The sequence below is a fragment of the Pangasianodon hypophthalmus genome, chromosome 2 (assembly GCF_027358585.1).
Source record: "Pangasianodon hypophthalmus isolate fPanHyp1 chromosome 2, fPanHyp1.pri, whole genome shotgun sequence".
NCBI lineage: Eukaryota > Metazoa > Chordata > Actinopteri > Siluriformes > Pangasiidae > Pangasianodon > Pangasianodon hypophthalmus.
This window is the reverse complement of record NC_069711.1, coordinates 31,684,529-31,712,096: the sequence shown is the minus strand read 5'-3', so window position 1 is coordinate 31,712,096 and position 27,568 is coordinate 31,684,529. Positions and strand designations below refer to the sequence as shown.

Here is a 27,568-nt window from a genome sequence, read left to right as displayed (position 1 = left end):
TGATGCAGAGAGTGTGAGCTGTGCAGACTAGATCAATCCAGTTTATTCTCCATCAGCAGAAAAAAAAATAATAATAAAGTCACAGAAATGATCAACATGCAGGAGTCGGTTCACACACGGTAACAAACCCTCCATTGAAAAAAAAAAAAAAAAGAAAACAGCAACAGGCGAGCAAATAGTTCACGAACATCGGGATCACACGACACATTCATGCTTTCACTCTCTCACACACACACACACACACACACTAACACATGTATAGACACCACTGTACCTCATAGTGTTAAAAAAATAAAACTAAAATAAGAATGAGGAGAACAAACCACGGCTCTGTGAGATGTTCAGCAGTTTGGGCTGGTTTCTCTCTCTCTTTTTTTTTTTTCTTCACTCACACAACCACTTGTGCTTTCTTCTGTCTGTGCGAACGTTATTGCAGGTGAAAGGGATGTTTCTCTTATTCGTACGTCAGTCACATACACCAACACATCATCATCATCATCATTAAAAAGAATATTAATAATAATAATAATAATAATAATAATCATAATAATAAGCAATATATCATCACATACACATAGTGTTGTATTTTTAAGTCCAGAGCTGGTCGAAATGATGCTAAAAAAATTCCACCATATTATTCTAGAGCTTCAGTTTTTTTTTCCCCCACAAACACAAATAACGGTGGCGGGAATCGTAACAGAATCGCAAAGAAATCTTCTTCATAAACATCTCCAACTATCTAGAAACACTTCTTTATGGCACGAGCTTAATTTAAATAGCTTTAGCAGACACACACATACAAACACAGAGAAATCGGTAAAATCTGTGATTCAAATCTCTGATGAAAAAGTGTCAATGGTAAGAAAGGAAACGGAAAAAACTGTATTCGGTCCCGTCGTTCACACGCCATTGTCCTCATCTGAAGGAATCCTTTGGTATAAACTACCGCTAAAGACTGCAAAGTGACTGAAGTGGAATGAAGGGGGGGGTGGGAGGGGCCAAAAAAAAAACAAAACTAGAAATTATTACAATCAATATTTTAGCGAAATGGGTCTATAAGGATTAAAGGAAAACTCCGCCCTGAGTAACCTGCATAGTAATCTTTATCATTAACGTTAGTCTCTTTTCACTTTGGACAGCTCTTTCCGAGACTACCCACAATGCCGTTCGACCACATGGCACAAGTGGGAATTCATGTCTATCTAAAGAGAGCGTTGCAGCAGCGCTTTAGTGATTTACTCTGTCTAAGACTCTCAGCTTCTCATCTGTACACTCGCTCAAGCAGCTTCCAACGCTTCAGCTTTCTCTCAAGTGAATCCCGACATCAACGTCATCACACGCGCCATTTCGTAGATCGATATCTAGCCGAGCCGATTCTCTGCCGTAACTCGGAGCAAATGCGTCGCCGTATTATAGCTGCACTGCATTCTTCGAGTGCATCGTCGTCTCTGCTACTCCTACGTTGGATTTGTCGTTAATATGATGTTTAACGTCGCCGGGAAATACTTTGGTGCTAACAACGATGGTTGCAGCAACAACACCAACGTCCTGCTGTGATGTCAGCACGTGACACGTGTTATACACGTATGTAATGTGTATCAGAGTAGAGTTTTCCTTTAAGAAACAAACAGGTGGTTTAAGAGCAGTGAGCTGAAATGGTTTGAACAGGCCCCGCCTCTTTTCTAGACTAATGTCAATCATTTGTGCAGCCAGGTTTGATCTGATTGGCTGTTTGCAGTGAAACCATTAATATCAAAAGTAAAAATTTGGAATATCACTCAACCCCACAGCAAACACTCCTCCTTCCTTAATGAATAAGAAAACAAATTCCATTACGTGTGCTGATCGAGTTCATGTCCGCAACACCGAGTGTCAGGAGAGTCGGTAAAGGAGGAGTTGAGAGACGTTGTCCTTCTCGCTGTCCTTCAGTTATCTCTCAGTGCAGGAGGAAAAAAAACAAGTTGAGGGACCAGAAGTACACAGTCTAGTTCACCTAGTGTCGAGCAAAACCAGCAGCAGGAATATTTAGTGTTTCTATAAGACTCAAATTAAGACAAAAATGGTCCTTATAAATCTTTAAGTCTAAATCTTACAGATATCAATCTCCCAACAGACAGTAACACATTCTCTCTCTCTCTCTCTCACTCACACACACACACACAGTTCACTAATGAGATAGAGCTGAGTTTGGAAAAAGAAAAGAAATCTTCACAAATATACAGATGAGTATCATCCTTTCTGTCACACGTCCAGATGTTCTTCTGTGTCACCTCTGGGTCAGTGTGTGATGAGGTCTGTGTGCGTGTGCGCGTGTGAGTGTGTGTGTGTATGGGTGTAAGAGGGAGGTTTTTGGTTGAGAGTGGGAGAAAGAGGAGTGAGAGAGTGAGAGATGGAGAGCAGCTCCACCCGGTGGCTCAGTCAGCGTAGTGCATGATGGACTCGACGTAGTTTCCGGGGAAGAGCCCCGTGGTGCCGCTCATGACGCCCTCGAACCAGCCGTCGTCGTTCTTCTTGATGACGTAGATGATCGCGCCTTCCTGGAAGGACAGCTCGTCCTCTTTATCGCGCGTGTAGTCATAGATCGCCACCACTGGGGGAAAAACGAGAGCAGAAATTACAGAGGGCAGGCAGGAACCCTGCCAAGGTCTATAGTCTTCAGCTCGCTATTCTGCAGCAAAGTAATTATTGGCACCCCTGGTGTGATGGGATTTGAGGGAACACAATGATAACTATAGTCATTAAGCCCAGTATGACCCCTAACTGATTATTTTACTATATCTTATTTTTGTACACCTTATTTTATCATATTTTACTTATACTATATTTTATTTTACTATTTTATTCATTTTAATAATATATCTATCATTTCAATTTATTACATATTTATTTTACTGCACCATCCTTCTTCTTCTTCTTCTTATTATTATTATTATTATTATTATAATACTACAATATTTTATATACTTTTATCAAGTTTTATTTATTAATTTTTTTTAACTATTATTTTATTTTATTTTATTTTATAAAAAATTATTTTTTTATTTTTTTATTTAAATAGGAAGAAGTCCTGTCTTGAACATTTCTCACAGCACTATACAGGGTGCCATTTTTGTGCCTTTAGTGACTTTTTATTAATATAGCTTTAAAGGTGCAGTTTGTAATGTTTAAAAACTTTGTCAAACTTTGCTTTAGAGCTTAATCTTTGTTGGTGGAACGCTTTCATATCTTGGAAAACTGATCTAGCTTCACGTAAGTTTTGTTTCCTGTTTGCTGGCCCAGAAATTAGCCCCACCCCCAGCTGCACAACCCCAACACATCATGCAGATGAACCATGGAGTACTCATTTGTGTTTTCTTGTTATGGAAAATTCAATACATTGCCCAAATGTCTGCATTGACCATCATATTTTGCCCCTGTGTGAGTTCAACAAGCTTTTTACTCCTGTGCTCAGTAGCAAGTAGAATTTTCATGCTACAGCTAGAAGTGAAAATCTGGTTTAAAAAACAAAACGGTGTAAAAACCTTTCTCCAGGTAGCTGCGAGGAGCCCATGGCGGATCCTCCTCGGCATACGGGTCGCTGTACTCCACCACTGCCGACTCTTCGTCCTCATCTCCCTCCTCATCCTCGTAGTCTTCTGGTGGAGGCGGGGGCGGAGCCGAGTCCACAAACGCAGGCTCTTCCGCAGGGGGCGGAGGAGGAGGTGCGTCTGAGACTGAAGAGCGGAGAAGACATGCGAATGATTAGAGACAACACAGACTGGTGTGAATGAAACCTAGAGCATGCAAAACAACAGAATTAACACACAGATGGAATCAGAAGGTAGTATAAGCATGCACCACCCAACACACCTACACCCAACACACCTACACCTACACCCAACACACCTACACCCAACACACCTACACCTACACCCAACACACCTACACAACAGACTAATCTTTTACTTAACGCTTCTAATGCTAGAAGATGTAAGCAGAGAACACGCGTGGAGGAAACTGCATGCACACACAGTTTATACAGTTTACACTTACTGGTCTCCTGAACCCGAGCCACAAAGCCCATCAGAGGCAGCTGGGGCGTGATCTGTAATATAGAGGGAGGAGGCGGAGCCATGGGGGCTACCGGAGATGAGGAAATGTGTGAGGGAAGTGTGGTGGAGGGTTGGTGTGGACAAAATCAGAAAAAAAGAAAAGAAATTTAGACGAAGGCTCAGTCTGGGTCAGAGAAACCACGTTTAGAGTCACTTCCTGTAAAAAAGCAGCCCACCTTGGTTCTGGTTGTAGTGTGGTCCTCCGTTAAGCTGGGTCTGGCTCATGTTTGCGTGAGTATTCTGAGGTACGTTGCTCGGCTGATTGGTGACTGAAGACGGCCGGCGATACGGCAGAGACCCGCCTACTGAGGGTGTGGTTTGCCGTGCCATTGGTCGGTTCATGCTGTAGAACTGAGGCCCATTTCCTAGAGACAGAATATGAGAACGCTCAAAATCAAACATACTGAATGATGAGTTTAGATATGATTACACAAATAAACACATGCTGTCTGACTTTCATTTTGCACTAGAAGCTAATGTAGATAACAAGTACTGTGAAACCTGCCACATCCAAAATCTCCAAATCTTCAAATACTTGCTTCAAATGATGTTATGTTGGGTAACACTATTTCTAAAGTAAATAAATTTATTTATCTACCTATCTATCAGCGACCTGCATAACTATGCATCTATCTATATATCTCTAAATCTATCTACACTATATGGCCAAAAGTATGTGGACACCTGACCATCACACCCACAAGTGGTACTTTCCTAAACTATTGACCCAAAGGTGGAAGCACACAACTGTATAGAATGTCTTTGTATTACAATTTCCCTTCAATGGAATTAAGCATGACAATGCCCCAGTGCATAAATCGAGCTCCATGAAGACATGGTGTGTGAAGGTTGGGGTGGAAGAACTCGAGTGTCCTGCACAGATCCCTGACCTCAACCCCACTGAACACCTTTGGGATGAACTGGAACACCGACTGAACCCCAGACCTCCTCACCAACATCAGCGCCTGATCTCACTAATGCTCTTGTAGCTGAATGAACACAAATCCCCACAGCCACGCTCCAAAATCTAGTGGAAAGCTTCCCAGAAGAGTGGAGCTTATTATAATAGCAAAGGGGGATAAATCTGGAATGGGACATTCAAAAAGCACATATGGGTGTGACGGTTAGGTGTCCACATACTTTTTTCCAATGTAGTGCAGCTGCCTATCTATCCACGTCTCTATGCCACTACACAGCTACACCTCTATCTGTCCATCTACGGAGATGCATAAATATACAGATAGGTAGATGGATATATCAACCTACATATCCATCTATGCATGCAGTCAAGTTGAACCCTGATATTTACAGATAAAAACTGAGTGAGACTTGTTATCTACCTCATCCTCTCAGCTTAAGTCGAAAACTAAAGAAGCAACCTTCAGTTGTCTAACAAGTGTTGGCTGAATTGAATATGGAAAACACTGATGAATTTAAAAAATTGTCATTTTTGGTCAGACTGTTCATTTAAACCTGCTGTGCTTGCACAACATCAGATATGCTTGAAAATTCTGAAAAAAAAATGCACACAACACCAACAATCCATGGAGGAGAAGAGTAGGGAGGGGTAATGTGACAATCACAGCTGATATATCTGACACTCCAGAGCAGGAAATGATCAGATGATCACTACAGAAGTACAAGTGAAATGAGACACAAAAAAGCACAAAGGAGGTGAAACCCGACACCAGTCAAGCCTTGGACATGAACAATATAAAATGGAGGGAGAGTGTATACACTTTTTTCTTGATTAATGATGACCCGAATGAGGATGTGGCACAGGAACACGGCGATTTGGGGTAGAAGGGACGACTCACCTTGCGCGGTCGCGGTGCCGGTGGTGGGGGGCAGTTGTGGGGGAGGAGGGATCTCAGGGGGAGCAGGGGGAGCAGGAGGAGGTGTGGGTTCAGGGGTAGGAGGAGGGGGAGGTGCTGGGGGAGCCGGGATAGACACACTGGGAGGGGGCTTGGGGGGGTTCGGGGGTGTGGAGGCAGTACCTGCTACAGAACAGGCCGCAGAGCGAGGGAGCAGAGCAGAAGAAGAGAGGAAGAACAGAGAGATCAGGAGCAGAGGGCACAAAACGTGTAAGATGGCAAGAAGGTAGAAACACAGGGAGAAATAAAGAGCTGATAGTAGTAGCGCAGATCACGTGTCAGTCAAAAGAGAGAACAATTACAGCAACATATTTACACATATTCCTTTTTCAGTTTCAATGAATATTATTATTCATAATTAAAATTGTGGTCATTTTTTAATTTCATTCATTCATCTTCAGTCCATCTTCATCCTGGTCAAGGCTACCGGAGTGGATCCGGAGTCTGTCCCTGGAACACTGGACGTGAATTGGGAATACACCATCATGCGCACACACGTTCACACACTCGTTTATACCTAGGGGTGCTTGTTAGGGCGCTTGCACACCTATGAAACTAGATACTGATCCAAACAGGAAGTTGATGGAGCGATTACCTGGGAAAGCAGTGGGAGGGGCCGGCGTCGGCACGGCAATAGGCACGCCCACGCTGCCACTGCCGCTGTTCTCTCTGCTGCTGCTGCGACTGCTTGGGTGACTTCCTCCGCTACTGCCACTGCTGAAATCGGAGAGAGAGAAAACACAAAGGAACGAGATTGTGAAATGTCTACTCACATACAATCCAGCACACATCGGGGGGAAAAAAATCAGGTTAAACTCAGTGCTGGGCTAAAAAGTTCAGTTAATAGCACTACTTTTTGGGAAGGTGACCTTTGGCAGGACGGCAGCTATAAATGTCATCCAGTCCAGGACGATCAATTAGCTTTGTAAGGGAAAGCCACAGAAAGAAATAGAAATAGAAATAGAACACTATAAAAGGGTTTAAAATAGCACCATGGACCAGGACATGATTGACTGATCACATTACAGCCTGGAAACCCGAGTGTCTGCATTTTATTCTACATTTATCTCTTTTCCAATGAGAGCGTGTAGTAACATGCTGCTGGGAGCTGTGTGAAATATCATCTCGCTCTCGCTGTTCCTTTCAGGCTGATCCCTTACGAAGTCTGGGAGTAAGAGTTCTGCTCAAAGAGACAAAGAGGAAAAAGACGCTGAAAGAGAAAAAGAAGGAGTGAGAGGAGAAAAAAGAGAAAGCGAGAGATCATCTTAAAGGATGTCATGGCTATTTAAAAGGTCAGAGGATGAAGAAAGCAAAAAGCCAAAGAGAGAAAGAAGGAAAGAGGAATTTAGTGAGTGGCTAGTTAGTGATTTTTCACCAAGACGCACCAACAGAGACGAGACACGAAAGGACAGACAGGTTAACAGCACACAGAGCTGCAGAAACGAAGAGAGAGAGAGAGAGAGAAAGAGAGGGAGAGAGAAAAAGAGAGAGGGGGGGAAGAGGATGGATAAGTAATAGATAACGTTTGCTCAGACAGAATATCCCCTCTATGAATGCTAAGTGTGCTGTTGTTGTTGTTGTTGTTGTTGTTGTTGGGGTGTGTGTGTGTGTACCTGTACGTGCGGGTCCTCTGATTAACGGAGGCGGTGCGTGCCGGGCTCTGGAGGGGCGGAGCTGTGTTGCGGGTCGGGCTCGGCACATAGTCGTTAGGAATGACGGGGGGACGCACGGGTTCAAGCGTCCTGTAGGGGGAGTGGCGCCTGCCGGGGGGGCGGGGTCACAGTTTAACATCTCTTGATGGCAATAATAACGACCCCCCCTTAATGACATCTGATCATTTATAACTGACTGCCAGCTGCGTTACCATGGTGACAGTGCGAAGGAGCAGGGTATGAGGAAAGGATCACACAGTAAAAGTGGTGCAACAGGAATAAAACATCAGCATTAAGTACACAAGCACATGAAATACACGACATTCTGAATGTGACAAAGTGACAGTTTACAGGTTGTTTTCCAACGTGGCCTGTCAGGGAAGAAAAGCGCACACGTTTAGAGGGAAGAAAAACAAAACGAGTCCCCGAGTCCACAAGTCAAAGAGAATAAGAGACATTAAATCTGAGTGAGAATTTCCAGGACCATCTGGACTGAAGTATAGTGTCCAGGGAAGGTACTGTAAGATAATAAAAATGCCGAAGCTAGGCAGAAATCATGGAGGAGAAATGAGGTTTTCTGATTTTAATTGATTAGTTCGTAAAGTGAGCCTCAGAAAAAGCGTTTAAGCTGAGTGACACCTGGGAATGTGTGAAGGGACGGTGCATCGTGACATCATTTAACCGGTTATTTGCAAAAATGCATTTCCATCATCGGTATTGATCACTTAAAAAACAAACACCAGCTCAATTCTCTGATCATCCCCATATAAGAAATATCTGAATGGGCGTGGTCTAATATTCTAATGAGCAACTGATTGACCAGTATTATCTCAGGTGAAGGGAGAAATTAGTGCAAGTCCCCTTGAAGAGGCGAGAGGTCAAATCAACATGAATATAGACTTCAGACTTCAGGAGAAGAAATTACTGCAATCCAATAAACAAGCAATCTCTCTGTCTCTCTCTCTCTCTCTCTCTCTCTCACACACACACACACACACACACACACATACCCGATGGTGCCCTTCCCCGGGCCTGGAGGACTGGGTGGTTTCTGGGTAGGGGCACCTGTGCGTGGGGTCGTGCCCGCCTTCATGTTCTGGGCATTAACCTGTAAAATTCAAATGTCAAGGTGTGGCTTAAACTGTCCTTATTCATAAATCTACAACACACACACATACATATGCAAAGAGATACCTGAACGACGCCTTACCTTGAACCTTAACAACCACTACATTGTTATGAAGCAATAGAGAGAGGCAGAGAGAAAAGAGAGAGTGTTAAGAGTGCAGAGGATTAGATAAACACGGGAGTAACACGTAACAGCAAACAGCAAGGTTAGAGAAGGTTTAAAGAAAACGTTATTGCGGTTAAACACAACGTTCTGCACTGGTGTACCTTCACGCCGTGTCCTACGTCGTCCAGCAGGCTGTAGTCGATTGGCTTGCGGATGTAGCGCACAGGCCTCTCGGGATTGGCTGGAGCGATGATCTTGTGTGTGCGTGAGGTATTCTTATTGGTAGTGAGGATGCCAATCTCACGCCTGGCCACCTTCTCTTTGTGGATGTCCACTGTCTAGAGAGTGAACAAAACATTGGGTCTCATTCGTCAATCTTTTCGTAAAAGTCGTGCGTGAAAGTCCTTGGGGCCAAACTGAACTAAAAATTCCCACCAGATTCACAAAAGTTTCAGTAACACTGATTTCTTCATACTTGTATTGATTAATGCTAATCGGCAATAATAAAAAAAAAAATCCAAGCATGTTCATATCACAGCTGATTTTCATTTAGTGACACACACAAAACAGCACAAAACACACAAAAGAGCACCATCTAAGTGTCTTCCAATAATGCAGCTCAGCCACTGCAGCATATCAGCTACCACTGACACACTACCTCCTTCTGCTTTTACAGGGTGCCATTAATTTTGTTTCAATTGCGTCACAGTCTTATTAGTTTTAATTTATGGATTTTTTTTTAATAGAGCAAATATAAATCGTAGATAAAACTGAAGTAACCAATCGACAATTTATATGATCTGAAGCCAACCAATTAAAGCTCATGAGGTTCTCGTTTTTTCCAAAGGAAAAAATGTTCATTTTCATTTCTGAATTTTCATGAACACCGTATTTCTTGAATAAATTCTTTCATATAAAGTGTGATGTATATAGATCTCTCTCAGAAAACTGTACTGCTACATCAAAATTATATTGTCATGTATATCACCCACCCTACTGAACACTGCTTTCTGCGTGCGTGCGTGTGTGTGCGTGTGTGTGTGTGTGTGTACCTGTGAGATGTGGTTGATGGAGGACTCCATGCGGCGTAGCTGAGACGCCTGGATGTCGAGCATCTGCAGCACATTGTTGGCGAGTGTGTTGATCAGGTAGGCGACGCTGGCCAGGGACTGAGTAGTGTAGCTTTTAGTCTCCTCTAACGCTCTTTGCTTATCGGGAGACTGCAGAGAGACCGAGGAGGAGAGATTAAAGCCTGAGCGTAATTAATGACTCCCACTGGTGACATGATGCCAAGTGATGACAGGGAATGATGCGTAGCTACGTTCTTAACAGGGTTTCCGTCCACCTGCTTGTAAAGAAACACTCCAGAGATTTTTGGAGATCTGAGATCTCTATCCACGGTAAATAAATGAGAAATAAACGATTTGAGTTTGAATTATTTTTAACATTTTCTCTCGTCTAAACAGGAAGTCTAACTCCCGGGATGTGTTGCCTTTCTATTCCAACACCAACCTCTCCTCCTCCCTCTCCGTTTCTCTCTCTCTCCCACGCGCGCACACACACACACACACACACACACACACACACTCATTCATGACTGATACGGAAAGAGCATAAACACTGAAACCAATCACAAACCAGAAAGCCGTTAACCAAACCCACGCTAGGGCGCCACCTTATTGGACGCCTTAAGCCATCGATCATTTTGCGCCAGTGTAACCATGGCGACGCTGTCACTTCAAGGAAGAGTGGACGATAAATGGGAGAGGGTGTAAATGTACGTGTGTGTGTGAGGAAATGTGGGCGAATGGATAGTGAATAGTGCAATCTGTCGTTCTTTACAAAGACAAAAATAAATCCTAATTATGTAACTGATTTAAAGGCTGACCATTTGAAAGAAACATTTCAACAGTTCTTTTTTCTTTTTTGCCCTTTTAAATATCAAAATTAAAGTGCACAGACATGTTACAGAGCTTCCTTTGTTGTATGTAGACCTGCATACAGATGTGTAAAAATAGATATAGATAGCAGGCTTTAAAAAATGGAGCACGCTTCCATTTAAAGAAACCGCATCTCTGAGGAGATCATGAAACATTTTTTCTCTTCAATTTCCTCTTGCTCTGTACAGCACAAAATTTTAACATCAAATCAGCCGGTTTGTAATTAAATGTATTTTTTTTTAAACATAAAAAGATATCACAATATCTCAATAAAGCTTGTTGTGACAATTTATCATGATACCGATATTATATCATTATATCACCCAGCTCTACTCTCACCTCAGCCTAGGACACCGATATACAATCGGCAAGGTTGGGCAAGCAAAAAAAGAAAAAAAAAAAAAGTAGTCAGCTTGATTAAGTAGGTTAAACAAACAGAAATGGACAAAAACAAACCCTTATTGATTTTTTTTTTCCGATATGGCTAAGGTAACGTTTTTACTATGTGATAGGGCTGGGTAATATAATGATATAATATTGATACTGTGATAAACTGTGATTACAATACACTTTTTTTTAATTTAATCATCTTTTTTGTGAAATGTGAAATCATTATTTTTTTATTTTAATTTAATTACCAACAAATCTGAAAGCTGATGTGTTGTTCAATTTTGTATTTAATCTTTAAAATTGTAAAATTAAAAACAAAAACTCTCTTTTTCAGTGAGAAATATATTTTTTATAAATACATTAAAAAAAAAAGATATAAATAAATCTATTATAAATTTGTTTATTAACAAAAAACATTTTTAAAGCAACTCTACTCTTTTGCTGGCAATCTGTGAGCGAACCTACTGTACATATCATCGTGATTCCTATCACCATCTCAGGGAGTTTTTCCTTGCCACCGTCGCCCTGCTTGCTCATCAGAGACGTCACACACACACACACACACACACACACTTCACTTTACTTTTGTTTGTGTAAAGCTGCTTTGAGACAATGACCTTTGTAAAAAAAGCGCTATACAAATAAAAATGAATTGAATGAATTGATACGTATCATGTATCGTACAAATGCATCAGAGAATCGTGATGTGATATCTTTGGCATAATCGCCCGCTCCTAATACGTGTGGAAAGATATCGGACGACACTTTCGCAATCAACTAATGATTTGTCCACAACCATCGCCAAAACCGACACACGAATCACACAAACCCCCACAACGGCTTCCGGAAACTTAACACTGTAACACTGATTACCACGTCGCACTGATTCGGTCTTTTCATTATGCAAAAACGGTCAAACCATTCTGCGAGAAACTCAGTCTGAAACAGCGAGGTGAGGAGGAAATGAAATGAAAACGAAGCCGTGACTAAAAATCACACACAGGCAGAAGATCATCTCCAGAGCTAAAAAGAGAAGAGGAGAAAACACTTGCACTCGAGTGTAAAATAAGCGACAAATTATTTTTTAGGAATACTCTACACTCCAGGTGTGTAAATGATACAGATCTGTGTTTCCTGCTGCTACAGGAAGGAACACACACTCGCTGACAGGAAAAACGATCCGTGATGTTTTTGGGAATCAGGTCCTGGTCCATACGAGGAGGAATCTCACATCACTCGATTGATCTACACAAACGAACATCAGGCTGTAGATATACACACACTCCTTCCCCCACAAGGTAAAAAAAAAAAAAAAAAAAAAAAGAAGAAGTCATAATTATGTTAATGGAGTTAGACGAGGTACAAAGACGCTTTGCATAACCAGTCGGTCGTGTTCAGAGTCACTGAGCAAACACACTTCAGTGAAATATCTATTCAGACACAGCGTTTCAATAATGAACGTGCAAAAAAACTATTTTTTGCACACTACAGCTCTGTATATCTGTTTTTTTTTTTAAATACATATAATCTATTTATGTATATTCATACTCTACATTTCATTCCTTTAAAGGCTGCTAAACTTTCTTAACATATAGTCTACTAGACTTTATTATATTCGGTTTCTATTATGTATCGTTGTTGCACTGTGGGATGAAGCACGAATGAAAAAACACGTCACTACATTACATCACATGTATGTAACATGTACGTGACACATAAAGAACCTTTAACCTTAACATGCAGTCGTGTTTTTAATTTTTATTTCTAAATTTTTATATTTATGGCTCATAGTTGCTTACTTTATTAATATTCTTTTTATTTCTTGCATTTTTGCTGTTATACTAAGCACCAGTACATCAAGACGAATTCCTTGTACATGTAAACCCACGGCACTCAGCAATAAAGATTTGATTGTGGTGTACGGTTTTGTTTTTACACCACTGCTGAATTCTCGATTCTGATTTATCAGAAGATGTTGATACATTTTCCGTAACAGCGTGTCCGAGAGACTGTAACTCAAATCCCAGGTTTACATTCATGTGCTCGTTCTAATAACACGTCCTCTTTTCTAGAACAACCACCACTAAGACAAGGACTTTTAAAAATAATAATAATAATTAAAAAAAGTTTTCCATAAAGTAGAGACATCTATCTATTTAACATTTAAGGAAGGAGTCTCCAGTGTCAGCGCGTTGTTAACAGTCAGAAGTAAAGCTATACGTTTTTCCGTAAAGTTTTCCACCACGGGAAAGTCTTCAGAACAGACTTTCACGCTTTCTCTATTCTCCGTCAGCACGACAAGCTTCACTGTACTGTGACAGAAGATATAAGAGAAGCTGGTGAGAGAACATCTGTTTACAGCTGCACTACAAATATCCCCCCAGTGACGTCATCGCGGGACACGACCTCTCACTTCTCACAGGAATAACGAAAAAACAGCACCAAGCAACAAATCAGCACCAAAACCACTAAACACATCATAAATTATTCTGTCTAAATATATTTAATACATTTTATAGTGGAGTTCTCCTTTAATTATGGCTAAGATTTTCTTTCTAATACTCTAGCTATTATTCTCACTAGCTACTGGATGCCTTATGCAAATCAATTATTCGATATAAATTAGAAAAAAAAGAAAAACAAACTATTCATATATACTTATTGACGTATCTAAATGTTATAACTGTTAGAAATAAGCTAATATAGAGATAACCAGCGAGCTAGCTCGATATTAGCACACACGCAGCATTAGCTCAATTCTACAACAAAATGGCGGCATAATACAACAAATTAAACGCGAACACGCGTCTCGTTTATATTTTACAGCTTTAAATTAATAATAATAACAAACACATCGTTATGTAATGCAACACAGCGATGCTATCGTCGACTAAGCCGCCGAGTTAGCCTCGCTAGCATCACTGGCTGTTTGCATCATTCCACAGCAGTCAACAGCACTCAATGGCTGAATCCCAAACAGCAGCCTACAGTGTTTCACTGCGCACTACATGTGACGTAAGAGGCATTGCGTCATGCCCTATGTAGCGCACTCCGTTAGGCAGTGAGCGGCCATTTGGGATTCGACCATCATTTCGAGCCTCCCGAGCATATTTACTACGCTGGAGGTTCTTTATAAACGGAGATTTGGCGATTACCTGGATGTAATTGCTCTCGCAATATTCGGCGACTCGCTCTAAATTCGCATAGCTGTCCAGTAAAGCTCCTCTGCCCGCAGGAATCTCTTCTTCCAGAAGCATTTGTAACTCCGCCATCTTCACATCTTTTACTAGCTGCCTGTCACACAATCCCCGATCTGCGGCCCCAGGATTTCGGGAGCGCACTGCGCATGCGCGGTGCAGAGCTCTACGCATGCGCAGTGCGCTCATGTACTCTTCATGGCGTTTAAATATCATGTTATATTGATTTGTTTTGGTGGTTGGGGAATTTCACACTAATCATACGGTTAAAAAGCCCAATTTTCAAGCTTCTGTGCAGATTCAATGTATAACAAATAAGAAATAATATTTTTATGTCTACTAACAATGTATAAGTTACTAATTTGTAATGTATATTCATAATGTATCTGTTTTGTTTAATATGTGGCTCATGTGTAATCTTTATGTCTAAAAATGTCTTGTTCCAAGTTGGTATAATTTTTAAAAATCCTCAAGACAGCTACAGCTGAATGCAAAGGTTTGCACTTCCCTGTTTTTTGTTGTTGTTGTTGTTTAAATATATATATATATAATTCCAAGAATTAAACATGATCAAGCATTAAGAAAACAATCCAAAACACAAGACAAAATCAACTGAAAAACAGTTTTAAAAAATATAAAGTCAAACTTCTGATGTGATCCTCTGGTCTCTGGATGTAAGAAAAATTAGGAACAAATAGTACAAAGACATACAAGTTAATAAAAATATTTTTACCACAGATTTTCAGGAAAAAAACTAATGGATGAATCAATGATTGTGACTTAACCCTAGTAATGTTTTTAATAAAATTAAACTTTTTTTATTTTTTTGAACACAGACTAAAAATCTGCATATAACACCCATTCCAAATATGTATTAATTATGATCTCTTATTTTTGACAAGGTTTCTTTACTGAAAGCGGCTCTGAAATGACTAGCAGGGTTGAAGATAAAGTGGTTGATTTTCTTTTTTCTTTTTAAATAGAAATATCATAGCATTAGAAACCATGCTCATGGCATGAGAACATTGTAATGATTTACTTAAAATTACTATTTTTTAAGGGAATGATTTACCCTCAGCTCATAATTCAGGGGATACGTTTGTCAATATCACTGAAAAAAAAGAAAAATAATAATAATAGAACCTTTCTTCTTCCCATGATCTTCGGGAAATTCGGATGTTGTCGCGTCCTGATGAACATGTGACTTGTGGAGTAACTCAATGCTTTGTGCTGTAGATTTTTATTAATGTTTTTTAAGTTATTTATCTGATATATGTACATAGGTTGTTGTGAAGGGAACTTTACCTGTGTTTAAAATGTCTTTTACCTTTATTTCCAGTATATACTGTAAACATGTAAGTGGGACACAAACAGGACACTGATTCCCCATCACTGTAATGTCAGTTTATTTCTTCCTCACCATTAATATCTTAAAATTATTTGACTATCTTTATTACAAATGTGATAAAGAAACATTAATCTTCTTCATTTTGTCCAAAGGGTGTGCAAATTTCTGCACTCAGCTATGTACAACTACAGAATGCACAAATAAAGAATTCTTCTGTTAAACCTTGTAACAAACAAAAGGCTTTTTTTTTCTTTTTATTACTAAAATAACAGCAATGAAGATAATTTTCATGAATGGAATGACCTGAACAGAAACAAACTGCAGAAAACAAGTTAAAAGCAATCAGGTATTAAATGACTCATTGAAATGATTCATTAGACCTCGTATCAACTAATACTTATTAAGGCATTAGAAATTACTCTCGTCCAGTGGTCATGCCTGATGTTATGAGCAACAAACTCATCAAGACTCCAACAACACGGCACTACGCTCGACGGAAAACTGGAAAACTGATCTCTTCAAACTGTCCTTTATGGTTGTGTGTGACACGCGATAATCTGCCAGATCAGTTCCTCTTGCTCACTGTGATCCAGGTGTCGTCTTTCGGCGTGGTCACGAGCTCGTACCTGGACTCCACCACCTGGTCCTTCAGCCGGTGCAGCCGCAGCCTGCGCACCAGCGAGCTCAGCAGCACCGCCGCCACCGTGTACGCAAACCTGAACGGGGAAGGAAGGAATACAGGAAGTATGTTTTATACTTTAAATATTGCCACCTGGGAAATCATTAACTGGCAACAGGTTTCACAAAACTCTGAACAATTTGCATAAAGGAAAACTTTTTTTTTTTATACATTATCACAAAATCACAGTAACATCATCCTGTAGTAACTGAGTTAAACACTGAAAATACGCCACATTTCCAGCAAATATTTCCTCATTTTACCGAAGTTCAGGGCAGGCCTGGTTTCCCGAAAAGCCCAACAGCGAGAAGCTCTTCATCACTGTCTCATCTGTAAATCGATCTGGATCGAACCTGCACAGGCACAGACACGATCACATACTCAGAGAATGAAAAATCAGTCAACATGGCCTCCTATATAAAATGAAATAAAATAGATCCATTCACGACTGTGCCGATTTGTGCCATAAACACTGTTTGGGTCAATTTGGGTTTAACTCAATAGCCGAGAGTCACTGTGAACTCAAAGGACGGTCTCTCAAACAACTATTCATAGATAACACAAATGAGCACAAACAAATTGGTGCGGTTGAGTGTAAAATGGGGTTTAATGCATCGTGATGTCGATCTCGGCCTTATGTATCTGCTAAACACAAATGAGCACAAACAAATGACAATGAGTTTAGAGAATTTCGTTTTATATAGGGTTTTAACATCACAACATCATGGAGGCAAAATATTATTATATCTATGTGGATATATTCACACACACACGAGCACAAACGCGCACACACACACACACGCACGCGCACGCACGCACCTGTAAGGTAATGCCCAAGTGTCTGCGTCCTGAAGGACAACACCGAGAGCGTAAATAACCAAAGTCTGTTTGAGGGGGGAAAAACAGAAGAAAAAACAGAAATAATTACAGCAACACACACTGACTAATCCCCAAATTATCCCCAAATCTTGGACAATGTCTTTTTTTTTTTTTTTAAACGCTCTTGTACACATCGCTAGACTTTATTCTGCTGAATTTTTACCAGTGTCTTTTAATGTGATAAAAAAATTATACTTTTATACTTTTAAAAAAAAAAAAAAAAAAAAAAAAAAAAACACTTTCCCTCAATCAAATTAATTAATTAATATTTATACATTTCCTACATTTACAATGCAGATCCATGTGCTGCACAGTGTCAAGCAAAGAAAAATAACAAAAAGAGATTAAAAATAGACAGAAAAAAGACAAATAAATAGAATAATATAAAAAACAAATAGAATTATTAAAAAAAAATAAAAAGCATGATAAATAAAATAAATAAAGTAACAATTTTTTATAACATAATGCATATAAATAAAATAATTGTTTTTATGATAATTTTCTATAACAAATTTTATTATTGCTAAAGTGAATACATATGTTTCAGTTGTGTTAAAGTTATAAAAGTGTGCAATAAATCTAATAATAATCAAATAATTAATGTCATTAATGTAAGGTGGTGTGATGTGAAGCAGAGTCATTGTTACCACCCTGAAGTTGATTGTTTTCCCATCACAACATGTCCCAAAGTGTTTTATTCCTTACATAATAAACGTGTCAGCATAAAGACTACTGACCTCTTTAGGAATAACGTGTCCAGACACCTTCCCTTCCACCTCCTGCAGTCTGGCTGCGATCGGGGTGAGTTTGGCCGTGCGTACCGTCTCGTTCAGGACCTGCTGGCAGTACCTGCAGAGAGACAGCACCGCTACAGAGTTACTCAGCTAAGTCTACAGGCAGTCCATCACTACAGCACTCAGGAGCGCCCTCTAGCAGAGCACAGAAACCGTGCAATCACGGGCGTGGAAGAGGCTCAGGACAGACCTGAGCTGAGGAATCTTATCCAGGGACACAGGCTCATCACCCAGCACCTCTGCTATTTCCTCATGCAGTTTCTCCTGCACTGCCTCCGACAGGGACAGAAAGTGCACTGCCCAGATGCACACTGGGAACAATCAGAGAAAAAAAACTGCGTGAGGGGAAAAAAAAAAAAAAAAAAAAACACGGAAAGAAACAGCAACAACAGCAGAGAGAAGTCAAATATTGAAACGAGGCTCCAAATGATTTTATTTATTGTGTGCTTTAATACCACAGCAATGATGAATTAGTTATCTATAACAGCAGCAATGTTTCGCAGACGTTCCACAACATTAAGTGTAACTATAAATGGATAAAAAGTATGACGTGTCATTATATAACAAATAAAAATTCTCTGTGTTGGCAGATTGCTGCGGAGGAATAAAGAACTTCGGGATGTGCTGAATGAACTTATAAATGATCGTGATGAAGCTACCACATGTTTCAAAAAGTCTTTCGATCACAATTCCTCTCTGCATTTGGCAAATTGGAGCAATAATCAGGAACATGCAAGCTGCAGAATGAAACACTGATATTTCCTGCAGTAAATCGAAGTGAAAGAAAGAAACGCTGAGAGAGGACGAAGCAGCTTACGATTTGCAGTGATGACTGAGCCAGCGAGGGTGAACACCATGCTCTCTTCCATCACCTGAGGAGAGAAAACAGTACACTAAACACCACTTAAATGGAATACCAAAAAAAAAAAAAAAAAATCTAAAGTGCAAAGCTAAAGTTTCACAGATGTTCTTTTCAAATGCCACAAACTTCCGTCCTTAAGCCCGGCCTTGACACTTTTATATTTCTCTTTTGTTTCATATTTCTCTAACTTCTTTTTTTTTCCTTCACTTTTTTTCCACCCGAATACATCAGAGGGATGTAAACTTTCGCACTGAACTGTATCTATGACTGAATACTGTGTATAGATCAGTCTCTGTGGTGTGTGTTGCTGTGACGTCACCTGTCTCTCTGACAGTTTGGCCTGCAGTAAAGAGTCCATGAAAGCCGACTGGCTCGAACCACGCCCACTTCTCTCTTTTATAACAGACTTCAGCATGGACTCCATCTCGGACAACGCTGTATTAAAGAATGATGCATCATATTTTCTATTGGTTTTCAGTTATATTTAATGTCATGGGATATCCACACACAAGTTAGTTCCTGTTATTGTTTACGTTATATCAGCTATAAACAGTCATTCCCTCACCAGCCTCACTTTTTGCTCTCTGAAATAAAACAAACAACTTGTCATGTTACCAAGAAAATAGCTGTTACTATAGAAACATTTACGTATTAGAACAAGCACATTAATATAAACATGTGATTTGTCTTGCAGATGAAACCACTGACCAAGCTGCTGTTATTTAAAATAAATCAACACCTCCTGACCAATCAGAATCGAGAATTCGACGCCGTCACTCACCGCTCTCATAGTGCGCCTTCCTGCTGGAGCTCTTCTCCATAGAACCATCCAGGTAGCCTTTTCCAATCTCTGACCAGATCTACGCAATAAAATAATCACTTCTTTCTTATTACGAGAGAATACAATCTTGGCTTAATGCGTAAGAGCTTATAACTACTCACGGCCTCGTGGTTCTTGCGGAAGCGGATGACTTCAGCATCTTCAGCGAAGCGACTCCCCATGGCGAGCTGAGTGACAGCCTTCATGGCCAATCCTAGCAGGTGAGCGCAGATGGGCGTGTGCTGGGACTTTGGATATGACTGCCACTTTTCAACCAACTCCTCGACCAGCTGCAAACACAAGCATGTAAGGATTACCAAAATAAACCAAAGAATTCAGCTGCAGCTCAGTAAACACAGACTAAGTGCTGTACTTTGAGCAGAAGAGGGAAGTTATTCTCCAGTGTTTTGTTAATAGCCCCTTCATACACTTTCTTCCTCATCAGCGCCTCGGTCCCTCCCAAGCCTGCTCCTGACTGGTAACCGAGCAAGGACTTGAGCATCGTCTCAAAGGAATCCGCTAAAGAAAGAAAAGAAATAAATGTTAAAATCAAATTAAATTTAAACAGTTGGATGCAACAGTTTGCATAACCTTTGAATAAAATGACAAAGCCAGAGAAGACTTTTAGTGTTGTTCAGTTTGACAAACGTTTCTTCAATGTCACAGATAACTAAACGGTCCTATAGTGTATCCTGAGATAAGAGAGTTATGGCAAAACTTATTTCCAAACTAATTTTCTGTTTGGATTTTCTTGTTTTAGAATACACACACATTTCATTTTTATTTTCTTGGAATTCTTTGCACCCTGTACACGAGAAAATCATGTAATTGATCATATGTGTAAAGTAGTGATTCTAAAACATCCAGTCTGTGATTTTTTTTTTTTTTTTTTTAAATTTAGTTACAGTGGTGAAAATCACAACACACCATTATCATAATCATAAGTTATACTTGTCTTTGAGCTCTTGAGTTAAATGGGGCTAATCCAAACCTCAACAACTCAAAAATAAATCTCCTATAAATATGTCATCTTGAAACTAATGTGTTCTATTAGAGATATGTTCAGGAATAGAAACGACCTTGGCTGCAATAAATAGACAAAATATTATTGCACAATTTTAAATAAGCTTCATGAAATAAGAGGGTCTGTGGAATTTATTTTGGAGTTAAAGCGGTTCTTCAGGGTTTTTATTTTTATTTATTTATTTATTTATGTATTTATGTATGTATGTATGTTCTTCAGGGCATTAGAAAACTCTGGTAGCACTCATTAAAGCGGGAACTCGAATATGTTTCACTACTCACTGGTCCAGTTGGGGTTGATGTGCTGTCGCAGCTCATCTACAGAGCCCAGACTCACTACTGGTCTCCGGCCGAACCAGAACGACGCCACAGGACCAAACCGATCATGAAGCCCAACCAGGAACTCATGCAGGCTTCCCTTGTTTACAATGTCTTGCAGGTTGCCGTCCCTAAAAAGAAAAGAAAGCTTAGCAGAGAGTGTGTGTTTGTGTTTGTGTGTATGTGTGTGAAACAGAAAGGTCAAGGAGAGGAACTGGTTTTGTGTTGACGCTTACTTCTCTTCAGTTGGGTTCAAGCCAGGAACACCAGAAGCTCGCCTTGATGACTGGGGAGTGTAAATTAGAGGTCAGTATATGAAAGGTCAATGCTACTCTAATATCTGCTATCTACTGGATGTGCAAAAGTTTGCATACCCTTCAAAGTTCAGTGAAAAGGTTTGCATAGTCTTTAGACAAAAATTTATGAAATTATTCCTCCCACTGCTCAAAAACATACTAGTAGGTAGATTAGTGTCCCTTATTTGCTGGTGGCCCATCCAGGGTGTATTCCCACCTCGCGACCAGCGTTCCCGGGATGGGCTCCGGATCCAGCAGGACTCTGACCAGGATAAAGCACTTACTGAAGATGAATGAATGAATGAATGAATGAACTAGCAAGACATTATTCGAGTTTTTTTTATGCCCATCCTATGCTTTTATAACTCCTCCAATTTCCTTTTTAATCATTTCATTTCAGTTCGCCTCCAGTTGTTTATAGTTTCGCCAGATGTTATAATATGGCCAGTACATACAGTACAGCCAGATGTGATACACTTCCGTGTTCTTCAGTTCAGATCTGCAGACTGACATGATTAAAGTGAAGTTACAATAAAATAAAGTTACAATAAAATAAAGCTGAATTGCTGTTGCAGGATACACTCTCATTTAATCTTAAGACCTTTTTAATTGTAGAGAAATTGAAAAAAAAAAGAGGTGAAATTAGATTAACATTAAACTACAGGGGCACAAACTTTTGCACGGAACTGTATAACAAACTGTCTACAGCCTCGCACAAGGAGCATGAAGTTTGCTTTAATAACTTCTGCACTTTAATTCCCAGAATGTTTAGTTTCTATCAAATACTTCACAGAACAGCAAGTGAAAAACTTCTACACTTTAACAGAAATGAGCTAGTTAGAATATTTACAAAGCTAAGCATTAATTTCACAGAATTCTTACCGGATATAAATACAGCACAGCGACGACCAAAATAACGACAAACGTCACAGCAAATATAGCAAAGTCCAACATATTTGCAGGTTTAATTACTGTTTTTGCAGGCGTATTATTCTTTTAGACGTTAAAATGAACATTAGGTCACTTAGCTAAGATAGCTTAAGCTGTTACGTATTAGCCGTTAGCTAGCTAATATAAACAGGCAAACTGGGTACCACGTCTGCAAAGCTTTCACCGACCCTCCAGTTCGACTATCGATTAACAAGACTAGTAAACGGTTAATCGACTGAAATGGCCCAGACATAACCAACTGATTAATGAGAACATCGATGGCTGGGGAAGTTTCCATATACATATACAGTATTGAATACAGAATTCCATGATTGTTATTTTATTTTACTGTTTATTATTGCTTATAATATTTTGTCCTAGAGATTATGTTTGTATCTATTAAACGTTAGTGTACCTTTGATGTACATTACTGTACAAATAAAAAATTGATTGTTTGTCTTTTTCCAGAATGCCTGTACTGACAACAGAGCTCTTTCCCATGAAAAGGAACCTTCCACAAAAGCAAACAAACAAACAAACAAACAAATAAATAAATAAAACAGAATAAAGCCTATATCCTCAATGTCACTGTTTGTCTTTTTCTAAAATGCCCATATTGACAATAGAGACTTTTCTAATTAAATTAAAAAAAATCTCTCCCACCCAAAAAAAATGCGAATCAATTGCTCGGCTTAATCTTTTAATTAATTAAATTTTCAAATTAATATACTTTTTAAGTTAATTTTCCTTATTTTTGTCATAGAAATTATATTTGTAGCTACTGAACATTTCTGTAACTTGTTATACCACTACAGCATACGTTTAAAAAAAATAACAAAATAAAATAAAATAAAATAAAATAATAATAAATCAACCAATCAATCCTGAATATCATTGTTTGTATTTTCCAAAAAAATCCATACTGACAGTAGAGAATTTTTCCCTAAAATAAAAAGCTTTTAACCCTTAACAACAGGAAACAAAATGAACTTAATACAAGCTACCTCACATGTTGCAGCTTGAAAGAATTTTTAAAACCCTGCTCAATAGACAAATGAACTGTGGGAGAGACCACAGGCTAATTAACTACCCCAGTGCAGGGTTGCCAGGTCCTCAGTGAAAACCAGTTCCTGTAAAAACAATCCATCTTTTCTATTTTATATGGATTTACCATAATTATAATACCTAATTTTGACAAATAAACCATTTCGCCTGTTAATTCACTACATTGTAGTCATAACCACTGCCCATTTACATCATCAATAGACCATACATTTATTAAATCAAGTCAAATCACTTTACTGTCACTTCATCATAACCACAAGTGTACAGGTGGTGAAAATCTTGGGTGCATTCTCCACAGCTGTGCAGTATAAAATACAAGTATTCAGAGCACAATATACACAATAAACACCTGTACGGTATGTACCGTATTTGCATAATACAATATACACAGTGTACATGTAGGACTCAGTACACAGTACACATATACACACATACACAATAGTGGTACACAGTGGGCAGGTGAGCAGCGCAGTATGCTGTAGTGCAAATGCAATGCCAAGGAGTACAGAATAATGATGATAGTGAAATTAACACTGCTGGAATGTATGCTGTGCTGAGCAGCGCATGAGACACACTGCAGCACTATCAGTTAGAGTTTAATATCAGTCTATCTATCAGTCAGAGTCCAGTGTAAATGTAAAAGACACAGTGGGTTGTGCTTGTGATGGTGTTAATAAAAAAAAATCCAGCTTGCCTATGTGGCTTGCAAAACATTAATATCTAATGTATGTAAAACAGCCAACCCTCAACCCACACTGATGACCTGGCAACCCTAAAGCCTCTTAAATAGTACTCAGGTGGTGTTGGAAAGCTTATTTATTTAAGTAAAGATGGTAGGTAAGGTGTTGCCTGTGCTGGCATTAGTTTATTTTGTTCTATATGCCAGTTTTTGTAGTGCCCAAGTGCCAAAAGTCCTATTACGGCAAATGCCGTCTTTCCAGTCAGCTAGGATGAGTGATCATGTGGCTCAGAGCCAGTTAACACAATCAGGAGCCATTCAGCAAGAAGGAAACCTGTCTCAGGTATCTCTCCCAGAGACTAATCAATCATGGCAGCAGATCCAAAAGGTCTCTGAAGCTTCACAGCTCTGTGAGGTGGCTGAATCTTCCCGGGTGGGTTGTGGTGAACCTGGCATCAGTCCTGCTGACTGTGAAGCACTCGATTGCTGTTATGATAATAGACTGTGTAAGCAAGCTTACGATGGCCCCATGTGCTATTATGGAAAGGCAGGTGAGAAATGGAAACTAAATTGCTTTTTGGTCACTATCAGTTTCTCATTCTAAACCCATGTGTTTGTGTTTTGGTTTTTAAATGCCTTAATTTCTTTAGCAACGTATTTGTGCACTTACAAATCTGTAACAGTTTGCATGATTCTAGTAATAAGGAAATATGCAAAGGGTAAGCTTGGTGTTTGGTTGAGTTCATTAAAATCCAACCACACCCCAATCAATCCCACTGCCTTTGCCAAGGAACGTTGGGCAAAAACATTACTTATAGCTACCAAACAGTTTCTCAATCATTAGCTGGCTTGATGGCTCCCTGCAGAAAAATTCTACTTGGTCGAGCAGGGAAAAAAGGGCCATGCCATTAACATAAGAGCATATTGGACATGGCAAGTTGCTCCTGCAGCTCAGCATTCATTCATCTTGAGTAAATGCTTTATATTGGTTGGGGTTGCAGTGGTCTAAATTACTAATTTGCTTATATTTTAGGAAATGGAAGCAACTAAGCTCCTTAGAAAATCAGTTTCAACATATTTTGGCATTACTAAATCTGTAAAATTTTGAATGCCATACAAAAATGTACAAAGGTTAAGGTTGGTGTTGGGTTGAGTTGAAATCACAATAAATCTGATCACATTGGCTCAAAATTCATACAGATGTCTCAAGATCTGGTTGATCTTTATGGAATGACCCAATTATATCTAGGCCTTGTGAACTTGCCTGTTTAACTCCAAAAATGCGAAGGTCACACTAGTCACCGGTTGCTCTTCTACTTGTCTGTTTCAGTCACTGTGCAGTGCACCATGGATGGGCAGTTTGTATTGGTCATATCCAGAGACGTCACAATACCAAGCATCAATTTGGACAGCATCAGTATCCTGGAGGCTACTGGTGGCCCCTGTACAGCTGTTGACAGCAATGATGACTTTGCCATCTACCAGTTCCCAGTCACAGCCTGCGGTGCTAGAACAAAGGTCTGTTGGTTGGCTCTGTATTAAAAATGTTCACAAATGTTGACATTCAGGTTACCCTAAGTACTCTAATTGCAATATAGCTACATAGTTCCTACATACTTCCATGCCATGCAATGCCTTGTCCTGTCCTAGTCCTTTCAAATGTATTTCCTTCAGGTGGAAGGTGACTTCATTGTTTATGAGAACACTATGGCATCATTGTATGAAGTGGGTTTTGGTCCTCATGGTGCAATCACAAGAGACAGCTCTTTTGAGTGAGTGGTCATCATGTTGTTCTGATCCTAAAATGGCTTCCCAACTTGGTTAAGGCTAAACTTTAGATGGTTGCTCTTCTTTCAGGCTAACGTTCCAGTGCAGATATTTGGCTACAGCAGTGGAGGATTTAGTGGTAGATGTGAAGACTCTTCCTCCTCCTCCTCCTGTGGTTCAGCAAGGTGCCCTGAGAGTGGAGCTCAGGCTTGCTAATGGGGCGTGTACCTCTAAAGGGTGTTCTGATGGTAAGCACGCTGGATTACTTAAGATTATCTTGGACGTGTTGCCCTGGTGCCCTAATGGATGCCACAAAGGGGGTAAACTGGGGATGCTTTCAGGTGGGGATGACTGACTGGGTTGGGGGTGGGAAAGGGATCTGGCAGGACCCAACAATAACCGTGGGAGTGGGCAATTTGTACTCTCATGCAGTTGGGAGCCGGCAGCGAGATACGGATGAGGCTAAAACTAATCTGAACTACAAGTCAATAAATTGTATGGTAGTTTGGGGAAAAGTCTAATTTCTAAATTCATGTCATTCCAGCTGACATGTATAGCTCATACTACACAGAGGCTGACTACCCTGTGACAAAGGTACTGCAGGATCCAGTTTATGTGGAAGTACGCATACTGGAGAGGACTGATCCTAATATCGTCCTTGTGCTGAACCACTGCTGGGCCACTAGTTCCCCAGATTCCTCAAGCGAACCTCAGTGGGACCTGCTGGTTGATGGGTAAGCATTTTGCTTTGCTAATCACCAGCAAGCCAACATACCCCTGACATGATTGCAAGCTGAAAATGATTCCTTTGGTCTGTCTGAGTTGTATGAAACCTTTACTGTTATGCCTTTACAAGATGTCCTTATGAAGACGACCGCTACCGGACAACTCTGGTCCCTGTCAGCACGTCTTCTGGTCTGCAGTATCCAACTCACTACAGGCGCTTCGTTGTGAAGATGTTTACCTTTGTTGACAAGAACTTGCTAATCCCTCAAAAGGAACAGGTATGCCTCTTAATTTTGCTGTTTGTGGAGGTGTGTTTTTTTTAGGTCAGATCTTTGGTGGTATGGGTTTTCTCCTTTTCTCTAGCTCTTCATCCATTGTAGTACTGCTGTGTGCCAGCTCTCAGCCACAGAGTCCTGTGAACCAAGCTGTCATAGGACAAGTAAGTTTGTCTTGGACTAAGGAAAAGCTCATAGTACTCCTCATCCCACTTTGCCTTATACCTGTAAACTTCTTGATCTTTGATTTAATAGGAAGATCAGTTTCAGCTACACAGGATTCTGGGAAGAAAGTCCTAGTCTCTAGTGGTATGGTCCTCTTTATTGCCGACTTGCCAGTTTCTGCTAAGAGCCAAGCAGATGGTCCTGAGCAAAGTAAGATATTGAAGAGCTTTTCAACCAATCTATGGGAACTATACCTGACTTGATATCTTTTCCCCCCATGTGTTTAGTACCTCAGGGTATCGGCTATGGACTGTATGGTGTAGCTGCTCTCACGGCGATGAGTGTCTGTGTGCTCCTGGTGGCTGTTCTGAGACGAAGGCCGAAACAGCATCCTCGTCTTCAGATTACAAGGCTATAGTGAATAAAGTGACTCTCTTTAACAAACTGCCTTGGTATGATTTTAATAAAAGTGCACTGATTACAACCAATTGGTTTTCACTGCTTAGTGTCTGCTCAGTGTCCATACCATGGACACTAGACCCACATCTGCATGGAATACTTGAC

At 40.0% G+C, this 27,568-nt stretch overlaps 3 protein-coding genes across 12 annotated transcripts in view; 1 reads left to right on the top strand and 2 right to left on the bottom strand.

The window, feature by feature from the left end:
- abi2b (abl-interactor 2b) overlaps positions 1-14,542 on the bottom strand; it is a 15,578-nt gene extending 1,036 nt beyond the window's left edge. The window contains exons 1-12 of one of the 10 annotated variants that reach the window (XM_053229295.1): positions 14,337-14,542; positions 9,904-10,071; positions 9,013-9,189; positions 8,828-8,845; positions 8,628-8,725; positions 7,579-7,725; positions 6,561-6,682; positions 5,909-6,091; positions 4,268-4,456; positions 4,033-4,119; positions 3,522-3,713; positions 1-2,590 (exon numbers count right to left, since the gene is read on the bottom strand). The exon at positions 1-2,590 is cut by the window's left edge and continues 1,036 nt beyond it. In XM_053229295.1, coding sequence (XP_053085270.1) covers positions 2,415-2,590; positions 3,522-3,713; positions 4,033-4,119; positions 4,268-4,456; positions 5,909-6,091; positions 6,561-6,682; positions 7,579-7,725; positions 8,628-8,725; positions 8,828-8,845; positions 9,013-9,189; positions 9,904-10,071; positions 14,337-14,453 — 1,674 coding nt within the window. In that variant the 5' untranslated portion in view covers positions 14,454-14,542 and the 3' untranslated portion in view covers positions 1-2,414. Of the gene's footprint in view, positions 2,591-3,521; positions 3,714-4,032; positions 4,120-4,267; positions 4,457-5,908; positions 6,092-6,560; positions 6,683-7,578; positions 7,726-8,627; positions 8,726-8,827; positions 8,846-9,012; positions 9,190-9,903; positions 10,072-10,489; positions 11,381-14,336 lie in introns of those variants that run through there. The other 9 variants (XM_026933534.3, XM_053229301.1, XM_026933536.3 and 6 more) reach the window with 9 other exon arrangements.
- Positions 14,543-15,767: 1,225 nt separating this feature from the next.
- On the bottom strand, positions 15,768-22,547 carry LOC113538371 (cytochrome P450 20A1). Its single transcript, XM_026933376.3, has 13 exons — positions 22,280-22,547; positions 21,338-21,387; positions 21,066-21,232; positions 20,134-20,279; positions 19,883-20,050; positions 19,722-19,800; positions 19,260-19,375; positions 18,896-18,950; positions 18,269-18,389; positions 18,022-18,133; positions 17,225-17,289; positions 16,669-16,758; positions 15,768-16,442 (listed from the first exon to the last, which is right to left on the bottom strand). Exons 1-13 carry the CDS (start codon positions 22,349-22,351, stop codon positions 16,292-16,294), a joined length of 1,392 nt encoding a protein of 463 aa, XP_026789177.2. The 5' UTR covers positions 22,352-22,547; the 3' UTR covers positions 15,768-16,291.
- A 1,652-nt stretch (positions 22,548-24,199) lies between these two features.
- Positions 24,200-27,492, top strand: zp2l2 (zona pellucida glycoprotein 2, like 2). The gene is made up of 9 exons (XM_026933375.3): positions 24,200-24,622; positions 25,402-25,589; positions 25,746-25,843; positions 25,929-26,086; positions 26,383-26,572; positions 26,695-26,842; positions 26,928-27,003; positions 27,095-27,214; positions 27,292-27,492. The coding sequence occupies exons 1-9, from the start codon at positions 24,223-24,225 to the stop codon at positions 27,420-27,422; spliced, it is 1,509 nt and encodes a 502-aa protein (XP_026789176.2). The 5' UTR covers positions 24,200-24,222; the 3' UTR covers positions 27,423-27,492.
- Positions 27,493-27,568: the final 76 nt, after the last annotated feature.